This window comes from Trichoderma citrinoviride (genome assembly GCF_003025115.1).
Source record: "Trichoderma citrinoviride strain TUCIM 6016 unplaced genomic scaffold BBK36scaffold_8, whole genome shotgun sequence".
Taxonomy (NCBI): Eukaryota; Fungi; Ascomycota; class Sordariomycetes; order Hypocreales; family Hypocreaceae; genus Trichoderma; species Trichoderma citrinoviride.
The window spans coordinates 1,796,781-1,821,766 of NW_020194716.1; the positions used below are offsets into that span (position 1 = coordinate 1,796,781).

General features: G+C 54.2%; 7 protein-coding genes across 7 annotated transcripts; 3 read left to right on the forward strand and 4 right to left on the reverse strand.

The window, feature by feature from the left end:
- Window positions 1-376: 376 nt before the first annotated feature.
- Window positions 377-6,316, reverse strand: BBK36DRAFT_1120475 (glycosyltransferase family 48 protein; the record flags this gene model as incomplete). The annotated part of the gene is made up of 4 exons (XM_024890701.1): window positions 377-716; window positions 775-1,316; window positions 1,350-6,048; window positions 6,117-6,316. The coding sequence occupies 4 exons, from the start codon at window positions 6,314-6,316 to the stop codon at window positions 377-379; spliced, it is 5,781 nt and encodes a 1,926-aa protein (XP_024749394.1).
- A 2,102-nt stretch (window positions 6,317-8,418) lies between these two features.
- Window positions 8,419-11,356, forward strand: BBK36DRAFT_1160190 (BAH-domain-containing protein; the record flags this gene model as incomplete). Its single annotated transcript, XM_024894271.1, has 5 exons — window positions 8,419-8,585; window positions 8,647-8,749; window positions 8,806-9,670; window positions 9,774-10,333; window positions 10,439-11,356. 5 exons carry the CDS (start codon window positions 8,419-8,421, stop codon window positions 11,354-11,356), a joined length of 2,613 nt encoding a protein of 870 aa, XP_024749395.1.
- Window positions 11,357-11,711: 355 nt separating this feature from the next.
- Window positions 11,712-12,798, reverse strand: BBK36DRAFT_54829 (glycosyltransferase family 25 protein; the record flags this gene model as incomplete). Its single annotated transcript, XM_024898239.1, has 2 exons — window positions 11,712-12,477; window positions 12,542-12,798. The coding sequence occupies 2 exons, from the start codon at window positions 12,796-12,798 to the stop codon at window positions 11,712-11,714; spliced, it is 1,023 nt and encodes a 340-aa protein (XP_024749396.1).
- Window positions 12,799-15,224: 2,426 nt separating this feature from the next.
- BBK36DRAFT_1120144 (blue light regulator 1) lies at window positions 15,225-18,413 on the forward strand (the record flags this gene model as incomplete). The annotated part of the gene is made up of 2 exons (XM_024890664.1): window positions 15,225-18,017; window positions 18,081-18,413. 2 exons carry the CDS (start codon window positions 15,225-15,227, stop codon window positions 18,411-18,413), a joined length of 3,126 nt encoding a protein of 1,041 aa, XP_024749397.1.
- A 605-nt stretch (window positions 18,414-19,018) lies between these two features.
- Window positions 19,019-20,272, reverse strand: BBK36DRAFT_1160193 (hypothetical protein; the record flags this gene model as incomplete). Its single annotated transcript, XM_024894272.1, has 1 exon — window positions 19,019-20,272. The coding sequence occupies one exon, from the start codon at window positions 20,270-20,272 to the stop codon at window positions 19,019-19,021; it is 1,254 nt and encodes a 417-aa protein (XP_024749398.1).
- Window positions 20,273-20,954: 682 nt separating this feature from the next.
- BBK36DRAFT_1135647 (protease required for autophagy) lies at window positions 20,955-22,792 on the forward strand (the record flags this gene model as incomplete). The annotated part of the gene is made up of 6 exons (XM_024892710.1): window positions 20,955-21,489; window positions 21,562-21,730; window positions 21,802-22,026; window positions 22,085-22,549; window positions 22,581-22,615; window positions 22,661-22,792. The coding sequence occupies 4 exons, from the start codon at window positions 20,955-20,957 to the stop codon at window positions 22,470-22,472; spliced, it is 1,317 nt and encodes a 438-aa protein (XP_024749399.1). The 3' UTR covers window positions 22,473-22,549; window positions 22,581-22,615; window positions 22,661-22,792.
- A 42-nt stretch (window positions 22,793-22,834) lies between these two features.
- Window positions 22,835-24,409, reverse strand: BBK36DRAFT_1169750 (DnaJ-domain-containing protein; the record flags this gene model as incomplete). Its single annotated transcript, XM_024895356.1, has 2 exons — window positions 22,835-24,236; window positions 24,297-24,409. 2 exons carry the CDS (start codon window positions 24,407-24,409, stop codon window positions 22,835-22,837), a joined length of 1,515 nt encoding a protein of 504 aa, XP_024749400.1.
- Window positions 24,410-24,986: the final 577 nt, after the last annotated feature.

Below are 24,986 nucleotides of genomic sequence, written 5' to 3' on the forward strand. Positions count from 1 at the left end.
ATCAAGTGCAGCATCCCCCAAAGCACCCTTCGTGTTTGGCAAGGCCGGCTCCCCAGTTATTCACCCACACACACAGACACACATTCACGATGTATATAGTACGTAGAAGATCCTAGTAGTAGATATAGGTAGAAAACGCAAAACAATAAGTCTATTTATTTAGGCAAACATCGTCATAGAGAAAATATAGAAAAAAGAATACTAGGATGATTCATAAAGGGCCGTTGCTCAACACATGTGAAGCAAGCATATACTGGTAACCTATCCCCTTAGAGGTCAAGCCAACTATGGATGTAGCTATAGACATTCTAGAGCTTGATCTGTCGCTCCATAATGGAGAGACTTTTAGGTTACAACTGGAATTAAACCAACATGATTAAAATAGCCTGATCTTGCCGGTGAAATCAGCACCCGCACCAGTCGTCGTTGTCGTTTTCCTGCCAGCGCCAGTGTAGTCTGGGGCGCCGGTACCAGTCTGCTGGGTTCCGTTCGTGTTGTCATTGTTCTGGTGGTTTGGCTGCAACAGTCGGAAGTTCGCAATGTCCGACAGCTGGTCGGTCAACGAGGTAGGGATGGACTTGGCAGCAAAGATCGGGCCGACAATAAGAGCAATGAAGACGATGGCGAGAACGAAGTAAAGAATGGCAAAGCGAATGACGCGGCGTCGCCTAAGCTTCGACTGCTTCATGGAGTAAATCGGAGGACGAATTTGTCGGCTAAGAAAACATGTCAGTACAAGTACCATAATGAGGTGACACAGCGCAAAGAACTTACCTTGGCAAGAGCCAGAACAGCATCATCGAATGCAGTACGTCAACGCGAGGGATGAGGATGACAGGAATCATGAAGAACAGCAGCCAGTGTCCAAGAATGAAATCAGCCGCAAACATGCTGAGTTCGGTAATCTTGGCAAGCCATTCACGAGCGGGCTGAGTGACGGTGTGCCAGCCCATGGAGTACCATTTTCCAGTCCAGAAGGCAATGTTGGATCCATCACCCTTGAATTCTCGCGTCAAGAACAACGAGACGATGAGTTTGAACAGGAATCGCTGCATCGCCACCACGGCAATCATGCCGGCCATCGTGCGAGAGAAGTTGAAACCCTCGAGCAAGAAGAGCACTTCGAAGAAAGCCAACATGAAGATGACGGCAAGAGCGTGAGCAATAGCGGCCAGGACACTGCCAAACTTCTTGCAGCACATGCTCAGGAGAGGTCCCATAAAGCATGCCATGGCAAACATAACCATCAACACACCAGCATTGATGGCGACGGGGCCGAAAGCGACGATCAAGATTCGAACGAGAGAGTCGGTAGGCTGAATCTTGGGGGCCTTCTGGCCCTTGGGGACCTTCTGCTTATCGGCAACGACACCAGTCTGTGCATTCATGAACAAGTACGGAATAAGCGTAACAATAGCGAGCAGGAGCGGCGTGAAGATTTCCGTGAAGAAGATGTTGGTAATGGCTGCTCTGGGAACATCGCCTGACAGCTTGGCTGACGCGTCGCCCAGGTTCTTGCGCTTGTAACCAGTGACTCGGATTCGAGAAAGTCGGCAAAAAGCAATCCACGAAGAAGCATGCGAGCGAGAGTTACCACGCGACAGCCAACGAAGGTAGTCACGGTAGTCGATGAAGAAATCGGTCCATGCGAACTGATGCGGGTTGTACAGGAAGGGCGAGATTGTCAATCCAAGCAAGGTGATCCAGAAGTAAACGAGGGCAGGCTGCCAGGCGGTGACGGTCGCAAACAGAAGCATCATCAACAACCTCGCGCCGAAGTAGATTGACGGGGCGGCGAATCGAGAGTACAGGACACCGAAGGGAATGCGCGCTGTGGCGAAACCACGACCTGTTCCGATATATCTGGCACCGCCAAAGGAAATGTTCTGCTGCACAGAGTTCGCGTAAATCTGACAGACGAAGACTTCGAAGAACGGTGAAAGCGAGAGGAATTGCTTCAGGAAACGACTCAGGGCCCTCCAAATACCACGCTCGGTCAATTCCTGCACTATCAGGGGAACGAACGACAGGAAGAAGACGAAGAAAATGGAGAAGACACAGCGCTGGACCCAATCCATCAAGGCGTCCGTGTTGGCGCAACCGGTGGGGAACAGGGGATCGGTGATAGGGACGTCTCGGTTGTAGTCGCATCGGATGGTCTCGTGTCGCAGAGCTCCAATGTTGATGAGCGTGATCATGAACATCTGGATGGACAGCATGATGAACATGTTGTTGACGTGGAAACCGGCGTGAGCATAGTAGAAGGACAAGAAACGGTCCAGGGGCAGTTGGGTTCCCAGGTAATGGTACTCTCGAGACAGAAGTTGCTCACCCATACCAGTACCGATCTTGGTGGTGAAGTTAAGAATGGAACCGAAACCCAAATCACGACCCTTACCACACTGGTAGTACTCGCAGTGCTTGATTCGGCCTCCACGCAACATGGCATTCATACCGGCGAAAATATCTTCGTTCAGATGCAGACCCTTCTGAGCCTTGGAAACACCTCCACGAGTTGTCATGAAGATACCATTGAGGAAATCAGGATGACCGTAGTGAAGCTTTCCACCAATCTGAGCCATGGTACGCGCAAAGAGAGTACCGAATGTCTGTTCCTTTCCGGCGGCGATATCACCAAGGATACCAATGTTTTCGGAGAAAATGTACTCACGGGCACCGAGAATGGCCACAGGCGCAGGCGAGTTGGTCTTAACACCGGGGGTATACGGAGACACATTTTCAGTCTTCATTTCCTCGAACTCGGCGAGCACGCTTCGGATCTTCAGGCATTCCTCCAGATAGTTGTCCTGGTTGGCGTCGATGAGCTGGATGTATTCACCACGGTAGAAGATGATCGAGTGGTTCTGGTTGTCGGATTTTCCGTCACCAAGAATGGGGTTACCAGAGAGCTGAACGCGGAACTTGGGACGTCGCATGCCGTTCTCCATGATCTCGGAATGGCCGTCAATGAGAGCAGAGTACAGTCGGGGCTCTTCGCCTTCGGCAACGGGGGGCTCTTCGTCCAGGTAGGCGATCTGAAGGTCGGGGTATGCGCGGAGCAGGAACTCGGCATTCTCCATTTCCTCCTTCTTGAATTTGGAATAACGCTGCATGGCTACGCAAATGCGGAATTTGCGGCGGGCCATGCGCTCCAGTTCGCGCTCCAGCTTATCCGTGTTGCCACCGAACATTTGCACGACTTCAGGGTTTTCGACTCTATACAACAGCTTGATAGCACGGCTATAGTTCATGAAGCCGGAGATTGTTCGGTACAGCGTTTGGAAGCGCAACGACGCCCAAATGCGTGTACGGAGGGTGTATTCAGGGGCGGAGGACTTGAAACCGATACAGTAGAACGGAAGGTCGTCAATTTTGCTCTTGGCCGTGTCCTTCTCGTTCTTTTCTTCGTCGCCGTTCAGTTGCGATGTCTCGTCAGCCAGAATCTTGGTGTCCTTCACGAAGCAATCCCATTCGTGCGGGTGAAGCTGCTTGAGGTACTCCAAAAGTGTAACTCGGGAGTAGGGCTCATCCTCACGAATGATTTCTCGCAGGGAAAGAAGGATCTTTTCACCGTAGTGGGGAATCATGACTGTGAAAGTCGGCATGTTGTCCACCGGCAGGGGCTCCGGAATAGGCGTAGAGAGCGACTGGGCAAAGAAGGAAATTCGGCGTTCAGCCTCACTGTTGCTGGGGAAGAACTCCGTCTTGAAGGAATGATCTTCTTGAGAGACGAAGAAAGTCGGGGCTCGCAGTGTTCTCTTTCCTTCTTGCTCTGACGGAACCTGGTGGTACAGCAACTTCTGCACGTGGTCAATGGCAAGGAGATGCTCTCGGTACATGGAGATGACGATGGCGTTCCAGACTTGAGAAATAAGGACCTTGGGTTTGTACTTTATTTCCATGTCCGTTGTTGCCAAGACCTTGGAGTAGATGCGCTTCGGCAGACGAGAGAAGATGTTCCTCCATGGAGTCCAGATCGAAGAACCAATGTAGAACGATCGTGCAATGGAGAAGATGGCATTGATCAAGACGTAGAACAGGTATGTGTCCAGGAAGAAGAAAATCAGGTCCGTGAAAATCATGAGGCCCAGTGTGATCTTGGGCTGATTTTTGCACAGGATGTCACCACCCAGAAGGTGATCACCTTGACAAGACAGGTGCATAATCGAGAGGTACCTCATGGGATCACGGAACGAGAGTGCCAAGAACACATATGATTCTCCGAATTTGACTCCGAAAACTGTCAGCCACAGGAAATAAGAGACAGCCATGTCATTGAACGGCAGCGACGGCCAAGCAGCCGTGAACGTTTGGCTGGCCACGTATCGTCGAGAGTTGGACACCAAGTAGCTGCCGAACAAGCCACCCAGAGGCATGACGGCGAAGAACAGGAAGGTGATGATGGCGATGATGAAGTGCACGATTCCGAGAGCATGGTCGATTGCGGAGTTGGGGTTCTTGTCCGGGAACATGAAGACCTTGACACCGGGCGCAACATTGAGAACGAGCATAAAGAGGAGGAAGAGCAGCCTCTTGGTGAGATGCTGCGCGCCAGCCCATCTTCTCGGAACATAGGCCCATTCCGCCAAAGTGGCAAGGACTTGAATCAGTGCTGCGATAGCACCACCAAAGCCAACAATGGAGAACTGCTTAGCGGCAGAGGGCGACTGATTGAGCTGTTGCTCGTAGTCCTTCACCAGCAGCGTAGGGGCGTTGTGGGCGGTGTAGAACCAGAACATGGTAAGGTGGATAATCCAGATACGGTTGAAGTTGGTCAGGAGATGGAACCAAGAGCGAGTTTCTCGGTAGGTCTTGAAGAAGCACTTCTTCCAGTTGACATCCTTCAACTTCAGGTAACGCTCGGCCGGAGGGACATCAATGAGCTTGCTCTTATCATGCAATACAATGCGCTCAATACCTTCCGGGTACCAGAAGAGCTGGTTGCAGTCGTCATAACCAATGATGTGCTTGTGGTCTCGTTCACGACGAACGTAGACACCGTTGAGGATTTCGTATCCCTGGTCTCGGCAGTACTGGTACAGTGGCGTGATGATGTTGTTGAGGAAGGTGAATTCGTCCACCGGCTCGACCAGAGCCTGGCACGCGGGAGAGCCAAGATAGTCATGTGCACACTTGAAAATGAAGCAGAGCAGCTCTGGCATGAATCGGACTTGGTTCGCTTCTCCCCAGCAAAGCAGATAAAGAGCAATCTGACGAACTCGGTCGTGCTGCGACATGCGGTTCATCCGAGTTTTCCAACGGTACTCGGCGGCCTCAAGACTGTCGTCGCCTTCGAGTTCCTGCAGCATCTCGGCCTCGTTCGCAGCATCGTCCTGCTTTCCCTTCTTCTTGTTCTTCGCTTTGCGCTTCAACCCCTTGGCAGTGGCATTGGCGAAGCCAACCGAGTCATCCAGATCGAGATGCGCGGCGAAATACCACTTGCGGTAGTTGGCGTTGTCACCACCGATGTAATCAGCGTGCAGGGATAGAAGTGCCTGGTTGGGCGTCATTCGCGAGGCCCTAGAGTCCAGCAGCGTCATGAAGTGGTCGTACATGTTGCGCATGCTGTCTCTTTGGAATCCGAACTTGGCAGTCAGATCGAGGAAGATGTCCTCAATCTCTTCCTTAGACAGAGGGATCTGAGCATCCGAAGTCCAGGCTGGGTAGGGCTCGCGTGAGCGCTGCCCTGCAGGCAGGACGTTGCCATAGTCCATCCCGTAGTTTGGCGTTGACGCGCCCGACGACCGGTTGCCGCCGTAGGAGACCTGGGAGGAAGGGGGTCTGAATCCTCGGTTGCCTGACTGAGGGTCGCCATAGCTGTTGTATCGTTCGTCTCCGCGACCATAGTAGTCCATCTCGGCAGCGCGGGCCATGTCCGACCTCATGGTGAAGTCGCTGAATGTCTCAGAATCTTCCTCAGAGCCCTGACGAGGAGCTTGATCGTAGTAGCCTCCGTGATTCTGATATTCGTCGTGATACTGATCATCGCCATCATAATACCCGCCGTCGTGATGATACGGGTTGTTGGGGTCCGCGTTGTAATATCCTCTGTGTCTCACGGTCAGTCTTGGTCATCGGAAGAAGGAGAAGATAGCATTGGCATCTGGGAGTCGTACGATTCATCATAGTAACCGTCTCCTCCGGGGTTACCGCCATGGGCTCCGCCATGGGCATCGTAATTGTTGTCATAGTACTGATCGTCCTGATAGTAGGAATCGGTGCCTTGTTGGCCGTTTCCGCGTTGGCCGCCTTGACCATAGCCATCATCGTACCCGTCGTGGTGGCCGCCGCCACCGCCGCCAGGATATCCCGACATGTTGAGAAAAAGTTACCTGTGAGAAGGCAAAAGGTCGGGGGTCAGCGGTTGATCCAGTTAATCCAAGACGCGGCAAAAGGGCCTGCCGCCGCTCTGGGCAGTATGATATGGCGCCTTTTCTCACGGGAATGCTTACCTAGTGGTTGGAGTTCATGAATGGACTGAGAATGATGAAAAAAACAGAGTAGAATGAGCGATGGAATGCAAATGGGACAGCGGGCGGAAGCTCGCAGGAACAGAAGCCCAGCTGTGTGACCTAGTGACGAGAGACGCTCTGCAGCAGTTGAATGGTGCTCACTTGTGTTTCAACCACAAGCGGCGATGCGAAGAGCGTGGAAAACACTGGCCAGAACAGAAAGACAAGTCACAGCAAGAACCAAACAGTAACGAGAGACGTAAGTAAGGGCAGGTATGGGAAAGACAAGAAAGATGGATGGCCCGCCAGAACGAAAGACTGCCAAGAACAAGCAGAGCCGTGGGAAAACAGGAAACTTCAGTAGGACGCAGGATCACGTGGAGGAGGCCTGAGCTGCGACTTTAAGGGGGCGCGCCTCCCCCTTTACGGGCCAATAGGGCGGAGAGCGGAACGGAGGTGCTGTGTATCAGCTTGCAAAGGACGGGTGGGGAAGCCAGGAAAGGGGCAGATGGGAGCATGCAAGCAAAGGCACACCTCGCAAAGCGAGCACAGGTACAGGCACGGAGTACGTGCGTCCAAGGTGTGGGACGCGGCGGCGGTGCAGGTACTCGTGCCTGGCCAGCTGGGGACGGCACCGCCGGACGCTTGCCACAGAGACGGCGAGACGACCAGCCAGAGATCCGCAAGCATTCGATGCTAGGTGGTACTATTTACCTTACTATACCTTACCTTCAACTGGGTTCCTAGGAGCTACAACTATAGCTCATCACCGATTCGCCACCTAGGAATTATTAATAGCGATACCCCGGCACGATGCGGCAGGAATTCCAGTGGAATTAAGGACCGCCTGCCTCTCAAACTCGCGAGCATTCCCCTAGCACAGCCCCTCCGTGAGCCGCCATCGTGCTGAGGACGGATTGAGTTCAGGGGGGAAGCTCGGAGTGGCCATCGGAAATACTGCACCTGAAATGCAAGGAACGGATTGGGTGGGTTTCTCTCTGACCGTGCGCGCCACCGTTGCACACACCGTAAGCCACGCAGCAGCCAATAGGTGCATATCGTATCGCGACGGAAGCGGAGCGAGCATGTCCTCGTAAGACGCGTCCAGGCGTCATACACTTGTCAACAACAGGTTGTTCTAGCACGATGGAGCAATCCTGTAGCACCGGCACATCGGCCACGATGGACTGGCACTAACGTATCAGCCTGGAAGCTGGTGGAGCGCTGGTGGCAGATGTGGACTGTCGAAGCAATCTGTCAATGAGCACTTTATCCGCGACGAGCAGCAGCCGAGACGCTGTGAATCGACTGCGGGTTTGTAGATAAGGACTAATATAGTCTAGTCCGCACAAGTACAAGCACGACGCTGCAATACACGCAGCACACGAAGCAGATCAACACCCATTCACGAGATGCCAAAGGCAAATTCGATCATGATTCTGTCATCAGGCATTAGGCATTTTTACTTCGCATCGCCCTCGGGCGTCCTCGCCAATGGAGGACACTTTGGAGGTCTGGGGGTACGAGGTGCTCGTATGGGATGTAGTCGGAGGTGCTGCCCCAATGCGGTAGGAGGTTTCCGTGTGTGCGCCACGCACCAACAGGCGTGCCAACTCTGAAAACTGGATTGCAGATCGAGGTGCCTGGCCTAAGCTGGTGCTAAAGGGAGGCACGGCTTAACAGTGGGGCGCACCATGACTCAGCTGCTGGCTTGATCGGAAAATATCACGTTCCGGCTGCCGTTCGATCTCGCGCCGACCCTAGTCTCTTTTCAGTATGGTCGCTTCCTCAACTGACTAAGGAATTGGATGCCGTCGCGAGGCTTTCGCATTGTAGCAGCAAATTCGCGGCTCACGACGATAGCCACAGGGCGTCCATGGAGCCTGTTGTCGCCTCTCAACCATCCCCTGCCTGTTGCCCGAGAAAACAATTGCATGCCGAGGCGTGGACGCTGCCGTAGCACGAAATGGAGGAAGAGCGCCCCAAGGACGCGACCGATGGCGACGTGGAAATGAAGGAGACCGTCGCCGAAAATAACGTAGACGCGGGAGACAATGCGGGCCAGGATGAGCCTCACGACCTATACCAGACAATCTCCGACTTGTCAAAATACCTATGCAGCGTGGAAGAAAAGTGAGTTCTTGTTGCACCAGAGATTGCGGCGCGTCTACCTGTTTTCTAACAGACCTTCTAGTGGCGAAGAGCTTGCGGCCGGGTTTCAGCGCATTCCGAATCGACGCCTTTTACCTGACTACTTCGACATCATTTCCGAGCCTGTTGCTTTCAGCACGATCCGAGTATGTCTTGAGAGGTTGTCAATTGCCCAGCGGCGGCCTTGTTAACGCAGTAGTAGGGCAAAATCCAGAAGAAGCAGTACACTGCCTTCGCCGAGTTCGTCAAGGACGTCGCCCAGATATGCCATAACGCGCAAGTCTACAATCGCCCTTCGGCACCAATCTTCGGTGCTGCTGAGCGGCTTCGAGAGATCTTCCAGGAGGAACTCAAGAAACTTGTCGATAGCGGCGACATCACGGCCGAAGATGCGCGTCTGCCAGACCTGGGAGAGCTGCCTCCCGTCGAAGAGTCGCCATCGCAGCAGTCTGCAGACGAGGACGAAGACGAGAGGATGAAGGGAACCGGCAATGGCGATGAAGACGACGAGGATGAGGAAGAGGATAGCGACGAGGACTCCGACGATGAAGACTACAAAGGGCGGAATCGGCGACGCTACACATCGGATCGAGGGAGCCGCGCCAATGGCAGAGACGCAAAGGTTCAAACGAGAGGCCGGCCGCCAATGCTCCTTACCCCAACGGAAGCCAGAATCTTCTCCCTCCTTAAAGAGCTTAGGAAGGTCAAGGATGCAGACGGGAGCCCGCTTGCTGCACCGTTCGAGAGGCTTCCAGACAAAGCCGTCGTTCCTGACTACTACCAGATCATCACAAATCCCATTGCGCTGGACAACATCAAGAAGAAGGCGAAGCGAAAGAAGTATCAAACCGTCGATCAGGCGCTATCAGATCTTGAACTCATGTTCGATAATGCCAAGTTGTACAACGAGGATGGCAGCCCGGTGTATGAGGCTGCTGTGAAACTGCAGCAGCAAGCTCGGGTATTGGCAGAGCAAGAAAAGCTGAAGCCAGACGAGCAGTTCCGAGACGAGGATGGGAAACTCCCTCTGGCAAGCATCGAGTACAACGGAGAAACATGGAAAGTCGGTACGTCTTTGGCCCCCCCTACCCCTGCCTTTGCAATCGCTTTTCCTTCTTCTTTACCCTCCTAATCAACTCTCATCCGGCTAACTCGGGGGGGAAACTGCAGGTGACTGGGTGCATATTCGCAATCCCAACGATCTAGCGAAGCCTATTGTTGCGCAGATCTTCCGCACATGGCAGGATCGTGAGGGCCAGAAGTGGATCAACGCATGCTGGTACTACAGGCCGGAGCAAACAGTTCACCGATTCGAAAAGCACTTTTACGAACGTGAAGTTGTCAAGACGGGCCAGTATCGTGACCATCCGATTACCGACGTCATTGACCGCTGCTATGTCATGTTCGTCACTCGATTCAACAAGGGACGGCCGCGAGGACTGGCGCCAGACAAGGAAATCTACGTCTGCGAGTCTCGGTACAACGAGGAGAAGTTCTACTTCAACAAGATCAAGACTTGGGCCAGCTGCCTTCCAGACGAGGTGCGGGACAAGGACTACGAGATGGATCTGTTCGACGTTCCCCGGCCGATGAAGAAGGTTCCCAGCCCGATTAAGCACCTCCTGCGCGACGATGCCAAGGAGACGGACGAGCTCCCGCGACCAACGTGGGGAAGCCCGAACGCTCCCCCCATCATTGGCGCCGTTCATCGTCGGCCACCAGGGCCCAATGTGAGTATATCTATGTTCTCTAGATTGTCTGCGCGTCTTCTCCACGATAGCTGCACTTGGACCTGTCGAGTATCTGGCTGACCAGGAGACTCTTACACCATATAGGAATCGCCTCCCCCCGATGCAATGATGCCTGCGATGCCTGCCCACCCCAAGATACCCGCGGAACCGATGCAGCGCCTGCCCATGAATCCCGGGATGAAAGACGCCACGAGCGAGGCAGCGAGAAACGGAGCCGTGCCCTATGCCATGGTTGGTGCAGTGCCACCTCCGGGCCAGTATTACGGACACCACCACGCACCACATTTCCAGCCGGTCCCCCCAAGCGCCGGATCATCTATCCCACAAACGCCGGTGCCAATTCCTCACCCGCCGCAGCAGACCCCGCCACCGCACATGTCGATGCGACCACTGCAGTACCAACAATATCAGCCTCAGCAGCCCGCGCCCGCGTACATGCAGAATTACAACCCAGCCTACGCTCCACTCCCTATGCACCCTATGCACCACCAGCCGCCGCCGAATCCACGGCCGACAGGATACATGCAAGGTCATAATACCGCAGTTCCCAGGCCGCCAAACATGGGAACGCCCGGCATGGCTCAGGCACATGGCAACATGTATAACCCGCCGCGGCCCCCGGAAGTCTACACGCTGCCAGATAACCTTAACGAAACCCTGCCCCCAGCTGTGCGGCAGGCATTTCAGCACGATGAGGCTGGGCGAGTCTTGTTCTTTGCAGCTGCTCCTCTCGACCGTTCCAGCAAGGGCCTCTCGCCGCTGAGCTCAGGACTCGGCCATAGCGCCAAATATCTTGCTGGACGGAGCAGGTGGCTGGCCGAACGCGAGAAGAAGCGAAAAGAGAGGGATGAGCAATTGACTGCCTTGCGACAGAAACTGCGGCGTACTGAGCAGCAGCCCGACGAGTCTCCCGTTGTCTCACAAGCCGCTCGTGCTCTGGAGTTGTTCTTCCAACACCTGAACCAAGACACTGAGCGTCTGAAGACCGACGTTGGCCTGTAGCTCTTTTCTGGGCTCACTGGGCATGTCCATGAAGAGCCCATACGTCATCATACTTTTAGTCTGCTGTTATCTTACGCACAAGGGTGAACAAGGGTGATTATCGGGGCGGGCGGTGTTTTGGAGTAACCCGGATATACGGTACGGAATGGTATGCTGCCGTACAGTACATTGGAGGGATTATGAACTGAAATTTCAAACGACGAATGAATTGGCGAGCGTCGGGTCTGGGGGCCCACGGGTAATGCTTAATCTGGACGACGGGATCTCTCTAGCTCGACAGGCAAGATTCAATACATGCAGGTCGCCCAGTTCGACGCATTGATCTTCCACGGACATGTCTAGTAGGCGCCGCAGGCTACCTTGCTTTTGTACTTGGCGCGTAATAATATTCAGATTGCTGGAACTGCGGTTCCAGCCCTTTGCCAGTCAGTATGTTGCGCAGATTCAGTCTCGTGCTCCATTGAATAGACTCAGTCACGCCCTTTTCACGGACACTGCCATCGCCACCAACATCCTGGATATCGCTACCGGCAGCCACCAGTCCCTTTGCTTTGTGATGGAACATGATGGTGGGGTTGACGCTGATGCACTTGACGTCGAGGCCGCTGCTTTGGTTCCTCCCCAGTCCATACACGGCGTCTCGGCAGAGCTGTGCTAGGGAATTATCAAAGGCCATGTGCAGGCCATCCACGCTGAGTCCGTAGAGGATCTTCCTCGCTCCGCTCTGGGAAACGGCATACGCGAAAGTGCAGATGGGTGCCGCAGACATGTGGACGATCCTCGTACGCGCCGGGTACTGGGACCAGTCCACGAGCTTGGATACTTGGCTGTAAGGCGGCACGGTCTCATCGTCGTGGATGATATACTTGGTTGACATCTGTGCCCTGTCATCCGGCGGCAGCCCGGCATTCTCTTCGAGCGTCTCCGGGAATGGCTCACCGCAGTGGCCCAGCCACAAGACGTCCCAGCCGTCTCCATAGGGCGAGTGAGGGAGCGTCGAAGCCTCGCGCAGTATGTGGCGGGTGCCATGTGCGATATCATGGAGCTGGGATTTGAGATGGATGTCCCAGTCCATGTCGTCCTCGATGATGAGCGCTGATCCAATCTCCTGCTCGACCACTCTGACATTCTTTTAGACGGGCCTTGGGAACACGAAGATGAGAGGGACCCTTTCACAACACTTACTGCCGGATAGCGTTCATGTGGCCCCTCCAGCTGCCGAGGAAGTTGTCTCGAACTGCCGCTGGATCGATGCCATACGGCACAGCTTTATTCGGGATACTTGAGGGCTTTACACCATCCACCCATTCGATGTCGAAGCCGGTTAGCGACGCCATCAGTTCCAAGGCATCCCGTTTATCTGTACGCTCTGGAAGGCCGATGGCAATGACTTTTTCAAACCCCAATGTCTTATTGGATACTCGTCCGAAATCCAGCTGCATGGCCTCGGCCGATTCCAGGCGTCCATTCTCGGTGCTACCACCTCCTTCAACCGGGGCGGTTTTGATGGCGATTCTGTTGGAGGCGAAGAAGAACTCATCGATGGCAACCAACGCGACGATGTATGTGATGATGACGACTGGCACCACGGCCAGGAGGCGAAGACGAAGACGAATGCCGGATAACCATGCTGAAGCTTTCAACATGTATCTTTGCGCAGGAGATCTCTCCATGTCTCTCGTTTGACCTCGTATGGTGCTCCGTAGGTATGGACACTATGGGGCCAGGAATTCCATAGAGCAGTGTTACTCGCTGAATCTTCAGATCTGTTTGAGACGGTGTTCCAGGCGGAAGGCGGCGGATGGCCAGTGAACGCTGCCGGTGTGTCACAGCTTTCTTTAAAAGGGGGCGGCCGGGGAAGGGTCATGAGTATTCCGCGAACGCGTGTTGCACAAACTCCGTTTGCGTATTGGTTCTGGGTGATCCTCATTGGAAAAGTCGCGACATTCTCAAGGGATGACCCATGTGGTTGGCGACTGTCGCCCTTTGCGGCCATGTTTTGATAAAGGGCCGTGTCTTCGTTTACGAGGTCGACTCAGCTTAGGTGCAGCCTTGCATGCTACGGGACACATATACGGCAGTGTCTAGATGCGCGTTGACGCAGCTATTCATAAATGTCTCGCTCTCATGACCGAATGCGTCCACGGAACGATAAGTTCCCGGTCTACTCCGGACTTCAGTGTACATTGACAGACTGTCCGTCACCGCGAACTCGGTCGAATGTATTAGGCGAGGATCAACTCTCTCAACTGACGCCACAAGGCTGGGTCATTGATGGGTTGCACAACGTTCCGAAGAGAAGGCTGCATGTATCGCAAGATACCCGGGACCGGCGGGACCAACAGCTCTTTCGTCAAGCTTTTTGGTCCGTAAATGGCGCTGCGAGGTGGAAGAGCGCTAATAATGGATTCTCTATACATACGTACTACTATCGGGATCTCAATAGCCGAAGGGTCTCCATCATCTGTTGCCACCAGTTGGTTTCGTCTCTCGAATGCCGAGTTATGTAGGGCCGTAGCTGTGGAACGAGGGCCTTTTTTCTCCCATCGAGGACTATCTATTACGTTTGCTGTGGGCATGTTACATAATCTGCGCGCACAAGTTCAACACTGACATTCTTGCCTTGTCACGTTGACGGCGACGTGGCCAGGTATGACATAGAGCCCTCTGGAAGCTGCAGGGAATCGATGTTCTGCACCGTGGCCAACAGCGGTTGCATGTATGTATTGTATGTAAGATATCGTGACTGCTTATTATAAGGTACGGATGGAATCAAGAGGTCGCCAGGCTGCCCTGTATTTATAGCAGTGTTTATACCTGTGCCTTACCCGTAAATGGAACGGGGGGCCCACCGATGGCCTGGGACGCGGTTACATGCAGATACGCATCGAGAGCCAGATTGGTGGGAGAGAGGGCGGATGTAATGCTCCGTCACCAGGGACTAGGAAGGCAGGCAATGCCTTGACAGGGCAGGGGAGGAGCCACCACAGACAGACAGAAGAGTGGAAAGAGGCGTGCCGCAGCTGAGCATGAAAGTAAGGTAAGGTAGGTACAGCACGCACATGCTGCTAAGACGCGGGTATTGTGTGGTAGGCTGCGGCTACTGAAGCACGCACAGGTCGGCACATGCCTTGCCTACAGTACTAGCAGGTACTGCCTTGCCTACTAAGGGTACTCGATAGTACTAAGATACTATACTGTAGTCGCAGGCACTGCCTTACCTAAGGGATAGTCCTGTCGGTAGTACCTGACCTTTTTGCGTGTAGGTAGGACTGCGGTCCCCAAAACATCTCCCATGCAACGCCACATTGCCGAACCAACTTGACGAGCTACATATGACAGATGCTGGTGTCGGGACGCCGCCATATCCTCAGCTTGCCAGCAGCTGACGTGCCCTGTCTCTTGCGCCTTTCCCCTAGCGCGCTCGTCGAGGGGTCGTTTGATCCTCCGCCCAGCCGACAGAGCGGTGGTCGCATCTTTGCTGGGTAGAGAAAAAGGTGGTGGATGCCGTGCAGAGATATCCGATATCCGATATTCGCACAAGAAGACTGCAGCCGCAGCCGCAACCACAGCCGCAACCCTTGACCCCCATCGTCGTCTGTACGCCCGCGACTCTGCACACAGCGTCGCAAGCCTCGTCCGAGCGACTTCGACTGCCGAACCAGAAGCTCGAACCCGTGTTCCACCCCGCATGCGTATGGTCAGATCAGCTCATATCACATCCCAACCCTCATTTGTGCCCGCCGAAGCGACGACAGACCGAAGACTGGCACCACGATCCGACACCCCACGGACGGCGCCTCGTCTCTCCCTCATCCTTTGCCGAGCGATACAGTGAATCTTGTGTACTTGGTCAGATGCTGCCGCCATGGAAGGCTACTACCAGACGAACCAGTTGCCCCCCCAGCAGCTGGACGGCCAGCTTCCACATCCGCCGGACGAACAGCATCCGACTCACCTCCCCCCCAATGTTTTAGACATGTCGATGCAGGATCCCACGCTGCCCCCCGAGCTTCAGCAGCAGCTTCATCAGTCACGATCGGCCATGTCCAACAATCCGATGATATCAGGCCAGGCCGTGCTCCAGGACGGCCACATGGATGACGTGATGCGCGACGGCCACCATGACATCCAGCGACGAAGAAGCATGCCCCAGGCCTACGGGAACGCCCTGGGCCCTGCTCCGCAGGGCAACCCGCCTCGACGCATGTCAACGATCGGGCCCAGAGACATGATGGGGTTCGACGCCGGACCTGCTGGCTTTGGCAATTATCAGTTCGACCCGGATATGCAGACTCCCTTCTCCGCCATGAGCGCCAGCATCGGCATGCAGGATCCGATGGGCGGCTACGTGGCCGATGCTGGCAGCTTCTCGGGCATGCCCCAGGACCTCATGGGCAACATGATGCAGTCTCAGTTTGCGAACATGGACATGGGCGGATTGGCTGCCGAGCCTTCGGCAATGGATCTATTCCCCGGCACAAGTGGCCAAGCATCAGATCTCACTGCTACGTCCATCGCCAGCCAGATGGATGCAAACCAGCTCGCATCCGGCGACGATGGCTATGCCCTGACCGGCAGCGCCGCCGGCGCATCACTAGGTGGTCGCTCAAACGGCGGCCACAAGGGCATGGCATTGGGGCACGACGAAGACTTGATGAATGCTCCGCCTCCACAGTTCCAGACGATGACCTCCGGCCCTTCTCACCTTTCCATGGAAACGGACATGGTGGCATTTGAACCAAGCATGCCTTCTCCTCTTCCCGGATCAGTGCCTGCCATGTCGGCCCAGCAAAGCTCAGCATCCATGGACATGGCCCAGCCAAGCCCCGCCTCCGCGACTCCAAACCCGGTTCCGAATACCAGTGACCAGTCCAAGGAAAAGACCATCTACTCGAAAAGCGGCTTTGACATGCTCAAAGCGCTGTGGCTCGTCGCGACTCGCAAGAACCCCAAGATCCATCTCGGGGCTGTCGACATGTCCTGTGCCTTTGTCGTTTGTGATGTCACGATGAATGACTGCCCTATAATATATGTATCAGACAACTTCCAGAACCTCACTGGGTACAGCCGCCATGAGATTATGGGCAAGAATTGTCGCTTCCTCCAGGCACCCGATGGAAAGGTCGAGGCTGGCTCAAAACGAGAGTTTGTTGATGACGGAGCCGTGTTCAACCTCAAGAGGATGATCCAGGAGGGCCGGGAGGTGCAGCAAAGTTTGATCAACTATCGCAAGGGCGGAAAGCCGTTCCTGAACCTATTAACAATGATACCTATCCCCTGGGATACCGATGAGATCAGATACTTCATCGGCTTCCAGATCGACCTCGTTGAATGTCCCGACGCCATTTCTGGCCAGGAAATGGGCGGCGTCAAAGTCAACTACAAGCACAGCGACATTGGTCAATACATATGGACTCCGCCAGTGTCAAATCAGTTGGAGTCTGACAACGGACAGACACTTGGCGTCGACGACGTCTCTACCCTCCTACAGCAGTTTAACCCCAATGGGCTTGTGTCGGATTGGCATAGGCAGTCCTGGGATAAGATGCTTCTCGAAAATACCGACGACGTGGTCCATGTCATATCCCTCAAGGGCCTCTTCCTCTATCTCTCGCCCTCGTGTAAACGCGTTCTCGAATACGACGCCGCGGACCTGGTTGGAAACCCCTTGTCTTCGGTTTGCCATCCCTCGGACATAGTTCCGGTGACACGGGAGCTGAAAGACGCAACGACGGGCAGCCAAGTCAACATCGTGTTCAGAATACGGCGGAAGCAGAGCGGCTATACTTGGTTTGAGAGCCACGGGTCATTGTTTGTCGATCAGGGCAGAGGCCGCAAGTGCATCATTCTGGTTGGCAGAAAGCGGCCCGTCTTTGCCCTTGGGAGACACACTTTGGAAGCGAACGGCGGCATCGGTGATAGCGAGCTCTGGAGCAAATTGTCCACGTCTGGCATGTTTCTCTCGGTTTCGGCAAACATCAGGTCCCTTTTGGATTTACAGCCCGAGTCTTTGGTCGGTACAAGCATCCAGGAACTCATGCGCAAGGAATCACGGGCAGAGTTTGGACGTACGATCGAAAAGGCAAGGAAGGGCAAGATATCTACCTGCAAGCATGAGATGCTTAATCGGCGAGGGCAGGGACTCCAGGCTCAAACCATCCTGTACCCCGGAGACGCCTCAGAAGGCCAGAAGCCGTCCTTTGTCCTGGCTCAGACGAAGCTTTTGAAAGCCTCGTCCCGTCATGCTCCATCGACTCTTACTGCCGCGAACGCGTTATATGGCGCCAACTCGTTAAGGGCTGATATCCAACACCAGGGCCATGGTGGCCCGATGCTTCAGCCGGCAGGCGGGGCGCTTGTCCCAGGCTCCCAGGATGCCGCTCTGGCGTCCGACGACAACATCTTCGATGAACTCAGAACCACCAAATGCTCAAGCTGGCAGTTCGAGCTTCGACAGATGGAGAAGATCAATCGTATCTTGGCCGAGGAGCTTGGTGGCTTACTGTCGAACAAGAAGAAGCGGAAAAGAAGAAAGGGCGTCGGGAATGTGGCGCGCGATTGCGCCAACTGCCACACTCGAAATACTCCAGAATGGCGGAGAGGGCCAAGCGGACAGCGAGACTTGTGCAATAGCTGTGGCCTACGATGGGCTAAACAGGTGAGAATCAGCAGCCTCCCCCTTAAACCTTGAATACGATGTGGTTGCTGACACCCAAACTAGACTGGCCGAGTCTCCCCACGCAACTCCACGCGAGGAAGCCACAGCGTGAATACTGACACTCAGACTAAGAAATCCACGTCTCCCATCCATTCCTCACCGCTGCACAGGAGCGAGACACCAAATCCAATACATAGCAACGGCGAGAATCTTCTGGACCCAAAGCAGCTGGCAAGCAAGATCGCTGTGGCTTCGGGTGGCTCGGGCTCGATGGGGGGACCACATGCCTCGTCCTCTTCCACCATGCCGCCTCCAAGCCAGTCATCTCTAGCCCACGGCGCTGTCAGCTCGGGAATGGCATCGATACGAGAAGAACGCGAAAGCAGCCAAACATGACTGACTGGCAAAGCTCGTGTTCTCCATCAACTATTACTACTTTGACTTGCTCATCGGATGCGAGAAGAGGCTGGCCTACCTCTCGACCCCCTTCTTCTTTTCTATTCTGGTTGCCCTTTCTTGCTACCTGTACAGTCATTGCAAAACACCGTACACGACTTTTACCCCCCGTCTTTAACTTGATCTGCCACAGCATATGTCTAGCGGAATTTTGCGAAATCGTGGCCGGTCACTTGTTATGGAGGAGAACCCATATTACTCTATTCTTTGGATACCAGGCACCTGGCCCCTTTTACCCCAACCTTGGAAGCAATATGTTTTTTTTTATTTGGCGGCGGATGCAAACGATACCACTTGTACATATATATACTGCCTGTATACTACATACTTTCTTACCCACTTCTGTCCTACACAATGGGCGTGTCGCTGGCTTTTTAGATTTCCGAGTTGATGATGCGGTAATGCCGGGAAGCCAGTAGCCAGTAGCAATCTTGACCTCCAGCTAGAGAAATAGACGACACCGTACATAGTGCAGTTCACTTCGTGAGGTATCCTGTGGTATTGCCGATATACATCATATTCTACCTATATTGGTATATCTAGACTTATTTCAAAACTTCTAGAAAGTCGTCTAGTTCGATAACGCGAAACCTGTCACGCCATTGAGACATCCACTGCTTATCAATCCATCTGAGTGAGAGGTTGCCTCGCCAGGAGACAACCTCGACGTTCCAGCCCATCTTGAGGGCTCTTTGCACGCATGAAAAGAATCCATCCGAGTGCGGAGATGGCTTGGCATCCCCTGTAGCGAGTACAATGGTTCCCGGCGTACGGAAATATTCCATGACGGACTCGGCAATGCGGACTTGCAGAGTCTCGTCCACAAGGTCCTCCACATAGCGTAGAGTGTCGGGCGCGCCGGCTGAGGGCAGTCCGACTTCGACGACCCTCTTACGCTCCCTAAGATCGATTTGATACCCCAGGTCTCGCAGCTGCTGCACGTAGCGAGGCTCCGAACGACCCGGGACGGTAGAACAGCCCACATTAAGGGCGACCACCTGCCGATCCCGAACAAGGATTTTGGTCAGGAACTGCAGGTTCAGGTGAGGCAACGGCGATAGACGAGCACGGTCGTCCAGATGCCGAGCCTCCTTCAGCGTGCTCTGAAACCCAATGTCGATATTGGACATGTCGACGAAGACATGTACGCCTTGCGACGTGATTTCGGGGTGCTTTTCAGCTATGGCGGCGTCTCGAACCCGATATGGGATGAGGCCCATCATGAGCGCTCCGTGCTTGTCTTCTTTCAGACGAAGCTTTTCTCGCGGCTTGTTGGTCACAGCCCGAGAACGGTGCGTGGTGGTAGCCGACGGCGAGCACTCGGGGCACTCCGGGGGAGGCGTAGCCAACGAGAGTGGCTGCTGGACCGTCCGAAGCCCCCGAATGCAAGTACAGCGCCGATGAGACGGCGGAGAGGATGCTATTCCGGAATGGCCACCGGCCTTCACTGGAATAGCGTGCTTGATCTCCCGCGGAGAGCCATGGGTGACGGCGCTCGCGCGGGATCGTTTGGTAGAGGCATCGTTGGGATACCGAGTCAGGGTGGCGTCATCGAGCGATTGGTCAGGGATACGGTCGGACGCAGCCGACGACAGGCTGGTGGCCTTTAGGGCGGGCGAAGAGTCATCGTCGTAGTAGTCGCTTGCTTCCGACGACGAGAAGGCGAGGGTGGGAGAGTCGAGGAGCTCGGCGTACAATCTGCTGAAGTCTCCGAGCTTTGCCGGGTTCACAGGGGCATGAGATGCGGCGGCGGCAGTCTCAATTCCTTCTATGTGATGGGCATCTGGATTGTAAATCATGGACGGTGTAAGAAAGAAAACAGACGAGATATATTATAGTATATGGTGTATATGCGTGTGAAGAGAAGAAGAAGAGAAGAAGAAGCAACAAGCTATGGATTTACATAGTCGTGGTTTCATGGGATGGAGGTTTAGGCATCAAGGGCTGCTGGGCGCAGGAGGTTAATTAATGAATGACGGGCAGATAGTCACTCAGTCCATGCACGCGACCACTTCCACTGGTAGACGCCGCCTTAGGTAAGCATGGATATCAGATGTCAGCCATCGAGACCGAGACCCTCGTATGTATCTCTTGCACCAGTTACGGCACATGCATACCGCTGTATCTCACTCACAGTTTGTTCACCTGTTCCTGATAAGGTACTCAGAGAGAAAATGACAAGAGACTTTGTAATTCGACAAAGAAATGTGACTACTAGTAATATTTTAAGCATCTGAAGATCGAATTCCCCGTCTCTGTGCATTCAACGCTGGACCTCTGGCTGTTACTGCTTTAGGCAACAGGCGAGTCCTATGACATAAGTCGGTCGCCCGCGGCACATGGACATGCCTACAGGGTATCCGTACCTCGTACCTACAGTGACAACATCGCCCGCCGGAAACCTCGTCCTCTCAACAATCCCCATCAACCATGGATTCCAACATCAGCGTCGACCTCGGACGGTACCGGCGAATCATGCAGATGTTCTGGGACCCCGAGCCGTCCAACGATGTGAACAGCGACGAGCCTGTCTGGTGCCTGGGCCGCTCTTACAAGCTCGACCCCAGCAAGCAGCACAGCTCCGGAACCATACAGACGGCGACGAAACCGGCCGGCCACGACACAGAGACCGGCGCGTCACCTCCGAACCAGAGCCCCCTGCCCCCGTCGAAGCCGTCTACAAACGCAAATGCGCCGGAGACACCGCCGGCGTCAACCTCGAGCAGCCTCTCGTCAGCAGCGGCGGCGGGCGAGGAGCTGCCGCTGGGGAACGGGTGGCCCCCAGGCTTCACGGAAGACATGGCGGCAAAGTTCTGGATGACATACAGATCTGGATTTGAACCTATACCCAAGTCCGCTGACCCGAGGGCTACTTCTGCGCTTTCGTTTTCTGTAAGGATCAAAAGCACACTCACGGATCCGACTGGCTTCTCTTCCGACAGTGGTTGGGGTTGCATGATTCGGTCTGGCCAGAGCCTTCTTGCTACCACTATTGCAACGCTTCAGCTAGGAAGAGGTATATTTTCCCCCCCTCAGATCGAATCATGCCTTACAAGAGAGAGAGGCCTGACTCAAAACCCCCTGCTAGATTGGCGGCGCGGTCAGAATCAACAGGAGGAACGGAAGATCATCAGCATGTTTGCCGACGACCCAAGGGCACCCTTTTCGATCCATAACTTCGTACGCCACGGGGCTACTGCTTGTGGGAAATTTCCGGGCGAGTGGTTTGGCCCGTCTGCTACTGCGCAGTGCATACAGTATGCGAACCCTTTGGACTGCCCCCGAGCCTTCAAAAGGTGATTGTGACTGCTGACACGTTGGGACACAGAGCCCTTACCAGCTCCTCAGGACTTCCTCTGCAGGTATACTCCCCGAATGACGGGCAGGATGTTTACGAGGATAGCTTCATGAAGGTTGCAAAGCCCGATGACCAAGATTTCCGCCCAACCTTGATCCTCATACGAACGCGCCTCGGTATTGACAAAATCACGCCGATATATTGGGAGCCTCTGATCGCCGCACTCCAGATGCCACAGTCGGTTGGCATTGCTGGGTAAGTAGTACCATTGATGTAGATACAGCTGCAGCTAATGTTCTAATGTTATTCTTAGCGGCCGTCCATCGTCTTCCCACTATTTCGTCGGCAGCCAGGGCAGCTACCTCTTCTATCTCGATCCTCATCACACAAGAAAGGCCATTCCATACCATGAAGATGTAGCAAACTATACGGACGAAGACATCGACTCATGTCATACCTCGAGACTACGTCGGCTCCACGTCAAAGAGATGGACCCCAGCATGCTGATAGGCTTCCTTATTCGGTCCGAGAGTGACTGGGCCGACTGGAGGCAGCGTGTAGAGAGCGGCCAGGGGAAAGCCATCATCCACGTGGCAGACCGCGAGCACACGTTGTACAGCGGCGAGGGCAGGGATGGTGCCGTGGATGAGGTTGAGGTCCTGAGCGATGACGATGATGTTGATGATATGGCGACAACGTGATCGTGCCGTCGGGAGCCGTTTCAGACAAGATGCTCTCCGCCGTGCACGGATAGGTTTGTCGTGGTCCTTCTTTTCAACCAGCAACCATAACCGGTGTTACGGCGCTTTATCTATTTGATATCCCTCATCATGGGCCAGCATATTGACAGAACAGCGCGATGCGAGAATGCGGCATGTCGGCTGAAGAGGCCTTCATGCTTTCCTCCTTTTTCCTGCCCCACCGGACTGGACAGTGGCCGCGGCGTGGTTCAGGTCGCGGATATGTTTAAATAGCTTCGTCTTGGAGTCGAACTCAGCTGTGCAGACGTTGCATCGATGCTGTGTCAATGTTTGGTCAATACATGTCGAACCCACTAATTAGCCTATGAGAATACGAAACCTACCTCGTTCTCGGCCGTCATGGCCGCAGCTTTCTTTTGTCGCTTGAGCTTTGCCTTTCCGATCTTTACTTTCGGTTTCGTGTCGTCAACTGAGGGCTCCTCCTGAGGTTGCTCTGGTGAATCGCCCTGTGTCTCCTCATCAAGATCGACGCGTATTGAGTCGCCTTCACTCGTCGATCTCAGATTCAGCTTGTCAAATGATTCGTCGAGCTTGTCGTCGTGACTTGCTTCTTCACCTGCTTCTGATACACCTTTGGGCGCTGATGCTTCATCTTCAGTGACTGCTTCCTGCCCTTGCGTGTTCGCTTGTCCCAATTCATCCGGCTTCTCCTCAGGCAGAGAAGGTGAAATCTCAGGCCCTACGTTTGTAGCTTCTGCATCCCGTGAAGCTTCCGCATCCGAAGTCGTTGCCTCCAGGTCGAGATTTGCTGTCTCCTTCTTCAACTGGCGCCGTAGGTCCTGAACAGCCTTGATGTGCTTTTTGCTGCGCTCATGGGATTCGAACTGCTTCTCGCTCTTGAACCGTTTATTGCACACCACGCATTCCAGGATCTCGGTTTCAGACTCCTCAGACTCTGACGGCTGGTCCTCTTCTTTCCCGTCTTCCTTGGGCAGCACCCAGTCCGGCACTTCGAATGACGAATGCACATCCTTGTTTGCGGCTCGTGATCGCGCAGCTTGCGCAACAGCAGCGGTCCGAAGCGACTTGTGGCGATCTGCCTCGCTTTGGTTGTTGGGAACGTAGCGCGGGTCTCGCTTCTTGACGAACGAGACGAGGAATCGGACAGCGTCGTTGAACTCCTTGATTGCGTCGTCTCGAATCTTTTTGTTTTCCTTCTCCATCCATCGCCTGGTCCTGCGATCCGGAGCATCTGAGAGGCGGAACTTATCCTGCCACATGAATGATTTCTTCGTGCTGAAGCCGGTCCAGGCATTATAAAACGGCTTCACAGTGCTATCGAACTCATCGTCGGCTGAGCCAAAGGTAGGGTACTCGGGACACTCGGTGCCATCGTAGTCGGCAGCAGCCTCTTCCTCTTCAGCGAGGTGCTCAAACGTCTCTCTCGTGATGGTGAAGAAGCCGTTGGCGTCATCAGTGTAGGGAACGACGGTGACGTTGAAGCGAGAGATGAGACGCATGATGTCGTCCGCCGTGGTAAGGCGGACATTGTGAAATGTCGGAGGCGCAGAGGCGTCCTGTGAATCGTCCTGGCCGCTGAGGATGCTGTCACGATGTGAGTCGTACCAGGCTCTTTCCTGAGGGTCGGACAGGATGTCATATGCAGCTTGAACTTCGGCAAACTTCTTCGTGGCCGCTTCAACGTTGTTGAAGTTGCGATCTGGGTGCAATTCCAGGGCCTTCTTGCGATATGCCTTCTTTATTCTAACAGTCTTTGATGAATATTTTGAACCAGCTCAGGGAGTTTTAATCATAAGAGCTTACTCAATATCAGTGGCAGTCCTTTCAACTTCTAAGAGTTCATAATAGCATGTTCTTTGGGTGGTCTCAGTGTCGGTGCGGCGCGATCCCGCATTTGAGGACTGTTCAGCCCCCATGGTGACGGATAGCTATATGAGTGATGAATGGTACAGGGCCGGTCCGGGTGCAGGAGACTCTTCTCTGAGTATTGGACAGGTTCACGCTTGAAACTGGTGGGATATATACATATATAGGTATATGCATGAGATCTACTTACACGGTCATGGAAGTTTTTCAGTACAGTTGCCTGCTCGCCTCAAGCTTGAAATTACATAATCAGTCCTCTTTTTGCTCGTCTTTCCTCTGTTTTCTTTTTTCGCTTTTCTCTTATTTTTCCCCCTGTACGCCGTAGGGACCAGTTCAAGCCTTGGAAAGGTTAGCACGTCCTTGGAGGGGCTAGACTGTGCTCGGTGTGACTGCTTTTCTTTCGCCAGATACGTCACCCATAATAATAAATTCATTCGCGTTCAGTTTACACACAATCCACCACCAAAATACTACTAGTACCTATCCTGGATCTGACTGTTTACGCGAATCACAACAGCAATGGTGCCGCCAACAGCCCCGGACGTTCACCAGAGCGGCGGAAGACATGCAGATGCGCGCACATGGACATCGCGACCTACCACCCCGCTTCGCCCGCCTTCACAGTCG